Genomic DNA, 16,632 nt, shown 5'->3' on the forward strand with positions numbered 1-16,632 from the left:
AGGTTGAATAAGTATGGTGAAAGAATACAACCTTGTCGCACACCTTGCTTAATTTGAAACCATTCAGTGTTCCCATGTTCTGTTCGAACAACTGACTCTTGGTCCAGGTAAAGATTACTCATGAGCACAATTAAGTCATACTTCGCAATGTTGTCCAGAGCTTGTCATATCCACACAATCCATACTTCTTAGACAGGCAGAATTCAGAGCGGGCCTGTGCCTGGCTCCCTATACGCTATTATCAGATTAATCAGAAAATGAAGTGGTACCAGAAGTCAGGATTTCAAGGAGGGGCCTGACATCTAAACTGCTATCTCTCCTTTGCAAAGACTTTTTTCCCCAAGAAGAATGCTAAAGTCAGTCTCTCCAATGTGAGTCAGGCCAAGGACACCATACTATATAACAATAGCTAGGCACAAAACAAATGAAATGATTCATTACCTCTGGAGCTGGTGGGTGAGGAGGGCTGGCTGATTTTCACATGCAGCCTGAAGAGGTGGAGAAGGTTGAGGAGGACAGATAGAATCCTAAAACATGTGGGGGAAAGGAAAAAAATACCCATGAGCTTGAAGATTAATCAGAGCTCTTCTCAGAAAGGAAAGAGACAGAAAGAACGAACTGTAACTGAGGATTATGCTGTTGTTGTTCATCAAAGGGCTGGGTTACCTTAACTCAAACATGCCAGCCATAAACATAACTCAGCTTCACTTTTCCCTGAGCGATCGCCTCCAAAATTCACAGGCTAACCAGCCTGAAAGCAAACTCCAAACAAGTTGGAGAAAGCAAAGAGTGAAGGCCTACTTGAATTTGTTGCTGGAGAATTTGATGGTGTTGCTCCTGCTGGTATAACATATGCTGCTGCTGGGTCTTCTCCAGGGTTCTTTCATCAATCTGCCCCCCGTACATCTTCTGCAGCTGCTCACACTCCTGAGGGGAAAGCAGTTAATACAGATGGGGTGCAGCCAGTCCTGCCCCATGCAGTGATCTCAGCAGATGCAGATCTGCCCCCAGGTCTCATGGGCAGAAAGAACCACAAAAGAACAGTGTCCTTGATGAGCAATTAACCCATTTATACAGGTATTTTGTGTAACAAATGGACGCAGACTCTTTTTGAGCGGATGAATGGGAAACACCAAGGATATGTACAACTGCAAGTGTCCTGTGTGAAATCTGCGTACAAAGCACAAGCCACTGGTAGCTAGCTTGGCTTCCTCATCAGGAAGGCAAAAAGAAATTGGCCCATTAAAGTAGCCTGGAGCTATACTTCCTTCCTGTGGGAGCATCACTCCACACCAACTGGGAGAGTATTCCAAGTAGTAACAATGTAGAGTAGGTTCCAACAAGGGTCAGCCACACATGAATAACTGGAAGAATGCCAAGGTTACTTAGAAGTACTTTCTTTGGTGTTTCCCACTGATAGCCCAAGCCTAGGCATTTCTCTCCAGGAGAAAAACTTAGTCCCTTCATAGGGTAAGCAAGTTTGATCCTGCGAAGAGCTGTACATGACAAGAAGTAAGGAAAGATTGTTAGAAAGCTATACTTTTTGCAACCTCTGAAACTGCATTGTTGCTGACATGAAGAGGGTCGAAAGTTTAACGCCCCAGTCCTCCTGCAATACTGGTCTCTGTCACCCATGCTTCTTCGGAGATGCCTGTCATCTCTTCCATTACCTGCTGCAACTGTTTGATGCTGCTGCTGTTGCCCATTTTTTCCAGGTGCGCTTTGAAGGCCTGGATGCTTGCCGCCCCGTCAGAGAACCGGCGCACAGGGGAGAAACGCTCCGTAGGGAGGTGCAGGGTATTGGAGTCCTTGTAGGTAGAGCTGAATACATGGGAAGAGAAGGTTAGGGGCTAGGACTCAGGGGCTTTGGGTTCTGAACAAATCACATAGGGACTGCTTTCCAGATGAACAAAGACGACTGGCTGCATATACACCCCTGCATACTACATCATTTCCACAGGGCAGCTGTTTTCCTCCCTGCTTCCCCTTCCAGAGCTTCAGGTACACACCTTCCATTCCCACTTACCTTTAGTTGGTTTAATTTCCATGTTTGATGAGGTCCTGGGATCAAATGTCTCCAGTTCTTACAATACACTGGGGGTGCCAGAGAGAAGAGCTTCTCAATAGGCCCTGGGTCAGGATGTACAGGACCTCTTCCTTTGACAGCCATTTCTATCTAGTGCTTTATAAACCTAAAAGCCACCATCTGACCCAAAGTTTTCTCTGAGCAGCAGTTTCTGTAGGACTATAGTCAGCTCTTATGGTCAAAGGTCTGGCTTGGAACTTGTAGGCTCTGTACTGAAAGATGGGTAGTGGGGGAAAATAAGGACATCTGATATTGAGGCTGGAAAAGGCACATTTGTAAGGAACGTAGGCCTCAAGGTTCTGCGTGTTACCATAAGGACACCTATTGTGAAAATCAACTTCTCAAACAGCAGCACCCTCCAACCTCCTAGTTAGGAGGGATCATGTGGATTACCTGCACAAGCCCACTGCTCAATCAGAACACAGCCACTATCTTACAGAAAGAAAGAAAACAAGCTATTGATAAGGAATGCCTAAGACAGCATGCGAATTAGAAGCTAACACCTGCACTTGTGACTTAACCAGAAAGAGATGTTTACGAGTTAGAGGTGAGCAGATAAAAGACTGCCAAGGTAGCATTCCAGCAACTGATGGAAAGGATCAAGGGTTTATGTCAAGGACAGAGATAATATTATACTGAGCTATGGGTAAAATGATGTACCACCTTGCCAGTTATTCATTTTGGACTGAAGCAAAACAAAAGCTAAAAAAAAAAAAAAAGAGAGAGACAGAGACAGATTATCAAGAGAGTTTAATGCTCTGGACAGGGAGGGACTAGGAGGAATTGGATGATTGTGTACAAGTGTCCAGATTGCTCTGGCAGCAGGTGAAAGTCCTTTTCTCTAGGTTTCTACTGATGAGTTCTAGTTAGAGTCTTCTTAAATGGATACAGCTGTGCTAATGAAATGAGCACAAACATATTTATAAACAGTAACACAAGAGACTAGTGATTTGGGGGACACAATCCCAAAACAGTGGCCTTAAAGGCTTCTTTCAGGAACATTTCCTCAGTACTTTTCATTTCTGTTTTCTAGTTCAGATTTTTTTTTCAGTTAAAGCAAGCATTATTTTCTCCTAAAACTTGATTCCTATTCTTTCACGGTTTTCTGATAATGGACACATTTCGGATTCACTCAGAAAGCTGTATTTCTTAAATGGTTAAACTATCTTTTACCATTTGAGAAATTAATTATCAAGTCTCAGGTCTCGATAATTAATGACTTTTTCAGCTCAGATTGTGTCCAACACATTGACTTCAGAGGCACAGTTCTGATGTAGTTGCTCGTTTTGGAAGCACTGTTAATGCCAACTGTGTGTTATTTTTATTAACAATCATGTTCAAACTCAGGACAGCCTGATATTCCCACTATTCTCTTCAAACAGGACTGAGTGTCCAACTGTTATAAAACCCATTTTGTGTTAGTGTAAAACCAATCAATCAATTAAAATAAAAATGTTTTAATCACACATTTCCAAGACTGGAAAAGTTGATCAGAACCCTTCTTCCCTCGCCACACTGACCTTCGTCATACCCCAGGAGAATAGATATATATGCTCTTTAATACACAAAATGAAGGGAATTCAGTAACCTCTCCTGGCCACCCATTTTCAGTTTTATGGCCTTGAACAGTCTGTTTTGTTTCGATTTCCTTGAAGACTAACCACAATCTCTCCTGCTGCCATAATCTTACGGTGACCCCATCAAGACATGTTGTTTGTACAAAAGCGCTTTACACAGTCTTCTGCTCATAACACATTCTTTTTCACTTCAAACTGGCTTGGCCACAGGAAACTCCTGAAATACTCTACCAAAAGTGTTCGCATGGAAACAGATAGCAGACACATTTCCAGCAGGCATGGCCTTGACAATGACTGTAGGCAGGGTGGAAACCACACAAACGGAGCTATGGGCCAATGTGGTCTTCCTTTAGTAACAAATGTCAACAGGATATAGGGTCTGCAGTACAGCCTGTCTGGAGATGTGCTGATTTTCATGTTTCCTTTAATCAGAATACCATCTAAGGACTATGTAAAATTAAATAAAGATACCCAAAGGACTTAAAGCTACACCATCAACTCAGACAAGTGCTGAAAAATTAAGTGTCAAGCTGTGGGTAAGGGTAAGATGGAGTCAGGGAAAAACACAGTCATGCAAAATCTATTAGATAAGAGTGTATACAGCTCAGAGCTACTGAGAAATCATGGGAAATTTATGGGAAAAAAGGCAGCTCCCCAATAAATCACTTAAAGTACCCTTTGATGTGAATTAATAATGTAGTTCATGGGAGATTTTCATTAAAAAAAAAAACAACCAAAAACACCTGTGTCTTTCTCACCAGAATTTTGAGAGACTTATTTACCTGTTGCACCTAAGACCATCGTTACTAAGTTATTTTACTATGTTTACTGGGTTATTCAGAAGCTTATCTTCCTTCTTTCAGAGTGCCAACGTGGCACTCATTGTATCTCGGCCTGCTCAGAGTTCACCTGTCTGCTGAGTACACCGATGCTCACTCAGAGGGTAACAGCCATGGTGAGCTGGTTGCCAGATTTTATAAAACAAACTTATAAACCTAATTTCCTTGGAAACAGACTGCTTTTCAGCCATCCTAAGTAAGATGGCTTTTACTGTCCCCCAAAGAGATTAGAATAAAGTAAGCTCTAGAAACTGCGTTAACGGTGGCTTTGAAAATGTGTCCCGTTAGTTTGCGGACAACTTCAGGATGGACACACCTGTAAGATTTTTAGTCATCAAGGGATTCAGGGAAGAGAATCATCTTAGGCAGAGTGGCATGGTCCCCACATTTCCTGGCATTCTTGGATCCAGTTTTGTGAAGTTTTCTTGGTTAGGAAGGTTAAACTTGTTTTTATTGTCTTCAAGAGAAAGAATTATACATGAAACAGACTAGCAAAAATATTTTTGCTATCAGGATACTGAAAGAATGACTTGTCAAGTACAAAACTCGAGAGGGTACACAGCATCTCTGCTCTGCCATTCACAAAGAGATTATCTTCCTCCACATCCAAGTTCACTGTTCAAAGGCAACATGATGTGAAATGCATACTCTTTGAAGGTGATGGGTTATTAAAGGTTGAGTTGATTGATATAGCTACAAATCTTTCTATTTCCAGTTGGCTTTCTAAGAGCTTCACCTATGTTCAGGTTTCAAGTTCAATTTCATTTATGAGTCTACGATCTAGAATCATGGCCATCAACTGCAGACAATAAATAGGTCTGCAAGATAATGAGAGAGAAGGATCTTGTATTGCTCCAGGGCCCAGTAGAAAAACCTTTGCCCTGTGCGTTCCTTAGTGCAAGGAGCTGCAGAGATGTAAGTTCAAGATGATAGCTGACTCCTATTTAAAGCCGTGACACTAGTCACCATCACTGCAAGATCAGTCAGAAGGGTGCCTGTCCGATGAGCCTCGTGGGGCTCACACAGCTCATGTGGCTACTCACCGATGCTGATCAGGTACCAGGTGAGGAGGCCAGACCCGGGAACGGAAAGGCTGCTGTCCTAGCTGCCGTTGTAGGTCCGGTGGGATCTCAGCTGTAGGGTTGGTCATGGCCAGTGTATGTCTTTTGGACCTATTTGCCAAGTACCTGCAACAAGCAGGAGCATATTTCATAGTAAAAAAGACAGACAGGAATATTCCTCAGTAAGAAGCATATGAAGTTAATCCAAAGCATTCAGAATGAAATCGTGCCAGAGCTGAAAAGGGCTCATTGGCAAGTAGATCCCTGACTGGATGGAAGTGAATATGTCTAACTGGCCAACAAAAGCTGGCGTACCATCGAGGCGACTGAATTCTGAACCTAAGAGTCATTGAAGGGAAGTGAGAAAAAGCAGATCTAGCTCACTAAGATAAGAGGATCATTTTCCCTACTTTATTCCACGAAAGAATTTCTCATATTGTTAATTTTATTGCTCTGTCTTCTCCCAATTTTCTAAAATGAAAATGAAAGGTGGTTCTCTAAGTCAGAGGAAACGAGTTATAAAGAGTTATTCCTAGAGATGAGGCAAGGGAGATACTCAGAAAGAGACCCATAGGCCCAGATTCTGAGCCTTTCCTCACTGTAGGTCAGAGAAACAGAGCCTTGCACTTGGGGAGAGGTGAGTTCCAAAACCACCCCATGACTGTAACTCAATCATCAGAGAAGAAAAATTGATGTTGTCTCCAGGGAACCAACATTCCCTAGAGGATGAAGAAGACATAAAACCATATGAAATGTTTACAATTATTTTAGGGGGGAAAGGCAAGAAGATAGAAGTGTTTCAAGATTTGAAGAGGTACCCAAGCTGATGACTTTTATTCTGAAGATCTTTCTGACCCACCCCGTAATCAATGCCACTGTAAGGTCCCCTTTGGTTACTGATTTCCTCTGCTGCTGCTATTCTAAGGACATGAATCAAAGAAGCATTATTCCTTCTTATTACATCAAAAAAACGACGGACATGTTTGCCTTTAAAATGTTGATCTAAATAAGGTGGAACTGGAGGAAGTCCAAGGCAAAGAAGATATAAATCATTGCTGTCTGTTTAAGGTAAAAAGGCAGTCAAATTTCCATATCTCTTTCCTTGATCTTCAGGACACCAGCAGAGCACGTTTACAACCTTATGTTCTCTGTTGCCAACAAACTAAAGCATTCACAGCATCAATAGAAGAAAAATGAAAGTTACCACAATTGTTCTGCTACTTGCTAAACTGTACAGGAGATGGCCTACCTGCCATCACCTGTCAAACTTAATTTCTCCCCTTCCACATGAGACTAGCAGTTTCCTTTTAAACAGCAGCTCTCTCTCATACCGAGCTACTGGAGGTTGTAAGACAGTACTGGCCAGTCACTGCCAGGTTCTTAGAAAATGGTCTTGTTTCATTTTAACAACTTTGCCTATTTAAGCTAAAAACCGTTAACAGATTATACTAGTGGTATGTAAACTTGCCAAAGAATAAGCCATTAGTGGTCTATAATAATTCATTTTATAAAGACACCCAAAGTTTACCCAAGAGCCCATGAAAACCATTTTATTTCAACTTCCCTCAAGGGAAAAAACATATAATCTTGAAGAACACCTGTATTTCTGGGAAAATACATGCTGGATTCTGGCCAAGCCCCCTCCCCAGAAAATCAAAGACAACTCCCACAAGGGGACATGCATGGAGCTGAGGACCACAGCTAATGGGACTGAGGTGACACGACAGTACAGCAGGCCTGAAGGTCCTTGCCATGTTTTGTGAATTAGCCATCTCTCAGCAAGGTTCTGCAAACAATGGATATTGGCTTCTGTCCCTGGACCAAATTCCATATTCTTTTTTTTTCCTCAATATATCTTTGTTGGTACAGGGGGTGGAAGAAGCCCAGAAGCTCACAACAAGCAGTACAAGAGGTATTCATTCTCCTGGAAAGGAAGAGTTCATGCCAGAGGTCCATGGCCAGACTAGCTAGGATCACTGTCATCCCAAATCTCCAATTCCTTTTCAGTAAACAGTTCTTGGCAGGTAGGAGCGGGCTTTGTGCCTTGTGAATACTATCAGAGTTGCAATATGAAGGCAGGGGGCAAGGAAGGAAGGAGGGAGGAGAGAAAAAGTTCTTAGGGTTATTGCTGTCACTTAGGGGACTTCCAATGGCGTTTACAGAAATGGAATTTTCTGGGTAGTCTTCTGTGGACTTCCATGTGGGGAGGAACATGCCATCTGGCTTGAGCAAAGAGACCACACAAATGTTGAAGCTGCACTGTACCACCTCCTTGGGCGGAGGTGACCGTTCGTTGGTTGCAGGGGGAGCCTGCCCAAGGACGTTCTGCAAGTACTGCCAGATGTCACATTACCTCTGCACAGCTTCCTGATCTGGCTCCCCATCTGAGCTCTCCTCGTCCACAGGGGTAACTGCTGGTACTGCCTGAGGAGAAACAGGAAGGAAAAGCTCAAGGTGGCGGCTTTTTCTGTAATGTCTCCTATTCTAGAAACCAAACTTGGGCCAGACCTTTCTGTTAGTGTTTCTTATCTGCAAAACTCTCCTAGGAGTCCTGGGTCATATAAAACTTTCATATGCCTTTCTATTTTTCCCTTGCTCAGGTGGTATTAACTGAGACATCTTCCTCTTAATTCATCTTTTTTTTTTCCCTTAATTTATCTTCATTCAGTTTCTGATCCAACAAATAGCTGAACTACTTACTATGCTCCAGGATAAAATGTGAATTCACAGATACAATCTTTGCCCTCATTTTTACCAAGTGGAGGACAAAGATAGGTAAAAAGTTACAAAAGAGCATGACCAAGTCCTCTAATGGGGCATCTGGGAATCTAGGAAGGCATCCCCCAGAGGAGGTGACGCCCGACATGAGGGATGAATAGGAGTTGGCCGGGCAAACAGGGAGAGGAGTCAGTGTGCTAGACTAAGAAAAGAGATGGCCTGCAGGTGTTAGAGAACTGGAAGATGAGTAGAAGACAGTTTACACTTTAATGTCTCAGAACTAGCCTGTTTTATACTAAGTCTACTTGCAGAGTTTAGATATTTTAACTCTAGAAAAAAAAAAATCTATAGGAGGGGGCTTCAAAACATTTGTGGAAAATTGAATTAAAAGATAATGGAATATGCCTTTGGGTGTGTAAATTATTATATATGCCTGAGTGTTTAATTTTTCCCCACCAAAACATAGAAGAGAAAGAACTGCCACGTCGTGCGCACTGCTGTGAATCACCTATCCTTTAAGTGCGGGCTGGAATGCCATGTGTATCTATCTACTCATAGCCTAGTGGGTCACAGAATCCCATCTCAGCAAGATTCATATTTCAAGTAGAATGGAGGAGCATTTAAAAAATGATGATCATTACAAAAAAAAAAAAGAAAACAAAAGAACTTTTTTTATTTAGGGAGAATAATTCCATTGTTTGAATGTCTCTGGGGTTTCCAGACCCTTTATTACTGCCCCATGATGGCAGAGTAAACAGGGTTAGGCAGGAAGTGGCTACAGTTGAGGCCAGAGATGAACACGATGACCAGCTATAAATGGCCTTGAATACCACATTAAGAAGTTTATTTTCAGGGAGGATGAATCACTAAAGGGTTTTAAACAGGGACATGATGTTATAAGATTTACTTTACAAAGCTAGCTCACTTTAGTTGCAGTGTGAAAAGGGCTGGCAAGTGGGGATCAGGAGGCAGGACTGGAAGCCAGAAAACCACTGTGCAAATCAAGGCAGAGGCTGACAGTGGCCTGAGGAAAGGAAAGGGTCGTGGGGATGGGGAGAAGTAAGAAGTTGAATTCACAGGAGTTGGATAAGTGATTTTCAACGGGGAGTAAGGGAGGAAGAGGATTAAAATGAAAGCAAAATCCATGCTTCTAGCTTCTGTAACCAGGAGAATGACAGTGACATTCACATGGACCTCAGAGGAGGGGAGAGGAGAACAGGTTTCACAGAGTCATGATAAATTTGTTTGGGGACATGCTGAATTATAACTGTCAGCACTAATGGGATAACCGACTAAACCTGTCCCATTGGCAGTCATGTAGTCTGATGTGTGGAACTCAGAAGAAAGCATTCTGGACTGGAGCATCAGATAGCAACAGAAATAATGAGAGTGGACATGAGAACGGAGCCTAAGACAAAACTCGGGATTTTGCCAACTTCAAGGAACAGCAGAAAATGGGCCTGAGAAGGAGAGGTAGGATTCTTTCTGGTGTCATAGAAGCCAGAGGAAGAAAGTATTTCAAGGAGAAATGGTTAACAGTGACTAGCAGAGTGGTAGATCCAAAATGAGAGACTTAATAAGTGTCCATGGGATGTACACTGAGAGTCTGTCAAAGCCCTTGGCTAAAACAGTACAGCAGACCTCTTATACTCCTGAGCCTTCATGACCTACATCGATCCTGCCCTTCCCTAATAGCTCTGCCACCACAGTCCGGGTTAGTCACTTCAGTAGCTAGTCAGACATGGTCTTTTATTATTATCCAAATCATGCTAAGCTCAGCGAGGCCAAGGACTAACACATCATTCTTTCACTTGATTGGTAGCAGTGTAACTGAAAGGGTGGCCCATGGACCATGTGGGTCCACAAACTGGTTTGTTACCAATCTGTGATAAGGTGTCAGCAGAGAAATCAAATACAAGCTTTTATAAACTTTCACAAAAATTTACCAGAGCAATTTTGTCTGTTAAATTGAATAAGATATTGCCATATTTTATATGTTTTTAAGTTTTCACTTTTTCTAATCATTCATTTTTACTATCATTTATAAAATTATGAATCCATGATGGATTGAAGGAAAAAAACAAAGCACTGGGAGCCACGGCACTAAAACATCAAACGTGGGCAATGGATATAATTAGCACCCAATCTTACATACTGTGAGATTGAATATGTAAAGGAATGAATGGATTGACTTACGAGAGGAAAACAAATAACCAGGAATAAGCAGAACCCAAAAGAAAAAACATCTTTGAAGACGGCCATCATAAAAAAAGATGGGACTGACTAGGAAAGAACTTGTAAAAGCCCAACAATCAAGTGATTCCAGATTATACCCAAAATGTGAGGTATGTTGATCAAAGAAGAAAGAGTTGGTGAGAAGGTAATCTTAGAAACCAACATTAAAAGCAGCTGCATAAAGAGGGAGCAGTTCTAGTCAACTGCCTTCTAACAAAGAAAAATGATCTCTGAGGAAGCTTTGGGCTACACTGATGCCACCCTGCCTGGAGGCTGACAGGAATGTTGCTGTATAGAGGGTGACTCTGTGTGACCTACTTGCAGATAAGGCTCTCCAGGGAAGGTTCAGTATCAAAAAATATTTGTATAAGTAAGGGAGTTATCCAAAGATAAAGTCTGGGAAATTCTACTAGCCTAAAGAAAATGGATATATATTGAGCATCATAAATCTAAAGAGGAAATTCATACATATGGTTAGAGACTCCCTAGATTCCCAAAGCTAAGCCCACGTCGTCCTTACCACAGACCTCTAGGAAAGTAAATCGAGCTCTGTGTGGCTACTCACTGGTGTCATGGTGACAAGTGGGGAGGGTCCCCGTGGGCGTTTCAACAACTGCTGGGCGTGCAGTTGGATGTTGGCTCCTCCATCTGATGCCCTCCGGCCAAGGGGGCCCATTCCATTCAGCAGCTGTAGGGTGGGTGGCTGTAATAAGGACTGCTCCTGCCAGGGAGAGTGGGAAGGATAGATTAATGAGATGGGGAAACCAGTAGGGGAGAAAACAGCCATTCTCTAATCTACAGAAATTAAGGGATCTTTTGGTGGTGATCTAGACTAGAGAAATGCCCCCGAAACTGTTCTACAAGAGAAATCCCCATTTCTATAAGGAAACCGTTAAATCCTGAGGAAGGTCTCAAAGCTTCTCAAAGGAAGTAGAAGCTGGTTTCTTCTGGGGCAAGCCCTCTCCCATATCCAGGTACCTTGTACTCAAGCTGCCCAGTTGGTTGCAAATTTTGCATGGGCAACAGGTTGTGCATGAAGTTCATGTTAGGAGGCACCTGCAGGAAGGGAGCCTGCAGGTTGACTCCAGGAAAGCCAGGGAGGAGCTTCTGTAGATCTTCCATAACTTCCGTGCTGACAAAAACAGGATGAAGGAGATGTCTGATTAATAGGATTATTCAAAAGTACTTCGGTACCAAAATTGATAGCAACAGTAGAATTCAACACAATATATCTAGTCACTGATTTTTAACTTTCTTCTTGAATTTGTAGTTTTATCTATGTTCCCAAGGCAAAACAGAAACCTAACATGTGGGACTTTACTGTCTGTCATTTTACTCTTTGGGATTGGGAAGCACTAGTCTTCACTGACGACTCAGTAAAACCAAAAGCTGAGTTTGAGAGGAAATACTGGCAATAGCCCAAGTCCGGTTTTTGAAGTTTGGAGGTGAGCAGCTAGTTTCTGGAGGACATAGGCCATCCGCTAAAACAATGGCTGCCCAAAGTAGCAACTGATTCATCAGGGAAAGAATGCAATTGCTCTTGTCAGTGATGATAGAATTGCTAAGTACTGGATGTGCAGGGCTGTCATGCTACAACAGTAGGTTTTACAGCATGCTTTAAAATAAGAGATCTTTCCACAAACAGAGAGACACAGAACTCCACCCCTTTGCAGCTATGGAGCCAGAACGTTCCCCCTATTACTTGTTAGCTCGTAGGCTGAGAACTAGAAACGTAAAGCAAGGGAGGCTGTTTTGGAAATTCACTCAAAGAAGAGATTATTTATAAGAAAACCAGCTCTCCCGTCGGTTGCACTTTCAAGAGAATTCTTGCCACAACCTTCCCTTCCCCACTCAGTAAAGAAAATATTCCTCAAAGAGGTAAAGCTATTCTTGACATTGAAAGTCTCTATTGTACAACAAAAATGGAGAGAGCTGGCCTTCAGGACATTCAAGGATGGAACAGATGATTCCCACTGTGTGATGGAAACAGAGACCATCTTGCTTTGGGAAAACACTTATGGAAACTGGTACCTTGTTTAGTAGTTTTTGGATTCTTGGTTACTTAATTTGTTGTTTCCATACATATATAAGGAGCTCTGGTAGCGTAGTGGTTACGAATCGGGCTGTGAGCCTCAAGGTCAGCAGTTCGAAACTACCAACGGTTCCGCGGGAGAAAGATGAGGCTTTCTGCTCCCGTAAAGATTTACAGGCTCAGAAACCCTGTTTGGGGTTGCTATGGGTCGGAACTGACTCCACGGCACTTAACAATAACAATACATATATTACATTGTATCATTTGTCCTTATCTACCTACATTAGTCTTGAATTAGAACATCTCTAAAACAAACAACATTAGGAAACAAACAACATCTCTAAAAACATGTCAAAATCAGATAAATTTCGAGGGGTAGTTTCATGTATTCAGATTAGAGGACCTCAATCTTTATGGGCAAAGATGCTACTATGGTCTTCACCAAAGTATTTAATTAGCGTGATGTTGGCTAATAGCCCATCATACACTAAGGACAGCTTTATTATTCTTCGTCAAATCAAGTCTGAACTACAGGGACCCAAAATTGGGTTATATACCTGTCTTGGCCACTAGATACATACCTGTCTTGGCCTCTCTTCTGGGGGACACAATGAAGAGGGAAAATGTGCCCGGGTAGAAATGGGAAGTGAGGTGGGAAAAGCCCTGTTGTTAATCAGGGTTGTTGGTCAGACACTCACCGTGGGTCTGCCACCCCCACTGTGTGCCTCCTCATTGACAAGTAGCGGACTAATGCTTCAGGGGAAGGCTCTTCACCCTCATCACTGTCCAAGTTCACTGTCCCATCCGCCTGAGGTGGAGAAAACACAATTTAATTAGAAAAAAGGGAAGGAAGGAAGGAAAACTATGGCAAAGAAAGGGGTTGCACCTGACAATGACCAGCTGCTACTTGCCTCCACAATTTGATTCTCTGGATTGATGAGCTGCACCTGGGGAACACTGATGTTCATTGTGGTACCTGCCTGCTCCGCCTGGAAGGCAGCAGACACAGACATACATGCCTTAATATGCACAGAAGTCTTTTACGTAGTCTTGATTGCTACAGTCTACATTTCTACCCCTGACCCTTACAAGCCATAACGACGAGATATTCTTTAGAGAAGACAGTCTCTTCTAATGATGTGCTGTTTCTTAAAACAAAAAGCAACTTTATTGCCCATCCCAAGTACTGGAATACCCTTCCATCTTCTCCTTCAAATGAGGAGATCTTTGTCTGATCTCTGCTAAGAGGGAGCAGAGGAAAGTAAAGATAGAAAAATCCTCTTGGTTTGGGGTCAGTGAGCAATGGCCAGCCCTTCGCCTTGGTATTACTCACCCTAAATCAGGTCACTGGGGTTATTACCCACCTGGATATTGACTTGTGTTTGAAAGGCCATAGCTCGGGGCATGCTAGGTGCTCCAACCCGCAATGTTTTATGTCTCTTGTGTCGGTCACACAGCAGGCTGTAGATGGCACTATAGTGATCATAGGCGTCTGACCTTAACGACTAGCAAGAGAGAAGGGGAAAGAGTGCAGAAACCTGATGAAATGGCAGTCCACTGACCAAAACCCTTCTAATAGTAACAGAACACCAAAGCACCTTCCTTCCTTCTTTCTATGACCTGGAAGGAGGGGGTCCAAAGAAAGAAGAGCAGGAAGAAAGTAAACAACAAAATTTCCAACAAGGAGAACAAATGGGAAAACAGGATAGAAGGGAAACCATTAGACTTCACTTTACACTCCACTCCTTTAGAGATACCTGTAGTGTCCGCTCTTTGTCCAGACCCATGTCCTCCATGGCCAAGAGGACATCCTCATTCAGGGGATCTGTCTGCCTTTCTTCCTTTAATTGTTGGCATTCAGCTATTAACTGTAAATCATTAAAAGTAAGCTATTAAACCTCCAATTAACCACACCAACGTAACACAGCGTATGCAGCGATCAAGCAGTTCTATGTCCATGTTACTATCTCCATCCATAGCTTGGGATCTGACTTGTGTTTGAAAGGCCAGGAGTCAGGGCGTGCCCGGAGTTCCAACGTACAATGTTTTACATCTCTCATGTCTATCACCCACCGTGGCCTCAGACAGAACCTAAACAAGATAGGCCTGGGTGTTCAGCTGTGAGCAGGCAAGATCTTTTGTTTCCTGACCTCCTTGGGGTACCTGAGATGGCCATGTGATTTAAATAGAGGTTTGATACAGGAGCCATTAAACTGAACTCTAAGACAAGATAAAGGAGCAATCCAAGTAGTAGGTGAGTGTAGCTTTATTAAAAGCCAGGAAAGGACTGTGATTTGTGGACAAATGACATGGAACTAGTATTACTCTTCACCAAACGATTCAACAGGTTTTAAATTTCTTCTGGCTTGCTCCACTTGCTACGTGAGCATTACACAAGTTTGTTCCCAATGCCCACCATTTCAGGTCACACACAACCAAAGAGCCTGCAGTGGCGTCAACTCTAAGAGCAGCTGCCTCAGGCAAGCAGTGCCCAGCTCACCCTGTCAAAGTTGGGATCCGCGTCCCCTAGCTTCATCCACTTGTGTTTGCAGATCTGCTCCATTGAGAGGCGCTTACTGGGGTCTAACACCAGCATGTGGCGGATCAAGTGCTCACATTCTGCAACAGACAAACAGCCCGCCTTCAATCCTGGGTGAAGGGAGGTACCGGTGGTGCAAAGAAACTATGAGACAATGTGAGCAGTGGATTTTCAAGTTTCATCCTTCTATGTTTGTCTCTCTTGAGCTCTGATCCTACCCACTTCACTGCTTAGTCCAAAAAATGACTGCGCAAACAAAAGCAGAAAGAGATGATGGAGAAATTTACATCTGGCAACTGACTAGTACTTTCACTATAAGCCCAACCAGAAAAAATCTGTGAATGGTCCATGGATTTCATTTATTTATATAAGGGGCTTCAAAACATTTCTGGGAAAAGTCCATTATCTTCATTTCATTTTTTCTGTGACTTTTTGAAGCCCCCTCATGTTATGTATGGACCCATTTAACCCAGTTAGTGAAGAATTAATTGACTCCTAGCGAAATTGTTTCTTACAAGGTTCTCAAAATATTCAGTTCTAGCCTCCTACATGTATGTATTCTTACATGCATACTAATGCTTTTGGCTTAGGTGTCCAATAGCTTTCTTCAAAGCCCAAGAAATCTGACATTTCTGATGCTATACAGAGTGTGGGAGAGAGAAACACAGACACCACCCCCATCTAATAATTGCTTTTCTCAATGTCATTGAAGTGTTCACAGGTGCATTGTGAACTATATAGATTCAAATCAACAGACATTAGTTTCCTCTGGGGTTTCATTACATATTGTATTGCACCCAAAAAAAATGGATTTAAAGTCAAGAGGCCTCTATTCTGATTTTAAAACTATCCTCTAGTTTGGAATCTTTTCATCTGTAAATTGGGAGTGTTGCAGATGATGGGGGAGTAGTCGTCGTGATGGAGGTGATGATGATGATGATGGTAACTGTAGAGTATACTTCTGAGTACTTTACAATTATGGTGGTTACAATTATAGCCTCCTTTAATCATCAAGGCAATCCTAGGAGGACGGTACTGTTGCCCTATCTATTTCACAGAAGCTAAAAGTCAAGTGCAAAGAAGTAGAAAAATTTGTCCAAGGCCACATGCTTAGTAAGCCAGATTTTAAACCAGTCTTACTCGTCAACTGGTGCTCTTAAGCACGATGCTATGCTGCTGCTTTACTGCATAGAATTGTGGTGGGGATGGTAATCCAAATCTCTGAGTCGTTAATTCAACATCTTCATCCAAGCCACTACCATCTCTTGCCAAGACTACTGCAAAAGTCTCCTAACCTGTCTTTCCGCTTCTATTCTTGCTCCTTTACAACCTATTATCCCAACAGAAGCAAAGGGGTTTTTCCACCTCATCAGTGTGGAGCATATCACTGCCTTGTGTATAACTCTGTGTCTTCCCATATACTCTTAGAAGAAAATTCAAAGCCCTGGGCCTATCAGGGTGCTACCAACTTCTCTGACCTCATCTCCTGTGACTCCCCCCTTTGCCCCCTAAGCTCCAGCCACGAGGTATTCTTTCTAGTCTTTG

The 16,632-nt window shown here is 42.7% G+C and overlaps 1 protein-coding gene across 2 annotated transcripts in view; it reads right to left on the reverse strand.

Moving 5' to 3' along the window:
* SIK3 (SIK family kinase 3) overlaps positions 1 to 16,632 on the reverse strand; it is a 301,942-nt gene that overhangs the window by 19,670 nt on the left and 265,640 nt on the right. The window contains exons 7-17 of one of the 2 annotated variants that reach the window (XM_006833851.1): positions 15,049 to 15,167; positions 14,306 to 14,416; positions 13,460 to 13,537; positions 13,247 to 13,356; positions 11,495 to 11,648; positions 11,082 to 11,237; positions 7,917 to 7,987; positions 5,546 to 5,689; positions 1,671 to 1,821; positions 802 to 927; positions 442 to 527 (exon numbers count right to left, since the gene is read on the reverse strand). In XM_006833851.1, coding sequence (XP_006833914.1) covers positions 442 to 527; positions 802 to 927; positions 1,671 to 1,821; positions 5,546 to 5,689; positions 7,917 to 7,987; positions 11,082 to 11,237; positions 11,495 to 11,648; positions 13,247 to 13,356; positions 13,460 to 13,537; positions 14,306 to 14,416; positions 15,049 to 15,167 — 1,306 coding nt within the window. Of the gene's footprint in view, positions 1 to 441; positions 528 to 801; positions 928 to 1,670; positions 1,822 to 5,545; positions 5,690 to 7,916; positions 7,988 to 11,081; positions 11,238 to 11,494; positions 11,649 to 13,246; positions 13,357 to 13,459; positions 13,538 to 13,912; positions 14,054 to 14,305; positions 14,417 to 15,048; positions 15,168 to 16,632 lie in introns of both variants that reach the window. The other variant, XM_006833852.1, reaches the window with a different exon arrangement.

Source organism: Chrysochloris asiatica, unplaced genomic scaffold (genome assembly GCF_000296735.1).
Source record: "Chrysochloris asiatica unplaced genomic scaffold, ChrAsi1.0 scaffold00008, whole genome shotgun sequence".
Lineage (NCBI taxonomy): Eukaryota > Metazoa > Chordata > Mammalia > Afrosoricida > Chrysochloridae > Chrysochloris > Chrysochloris asiatica.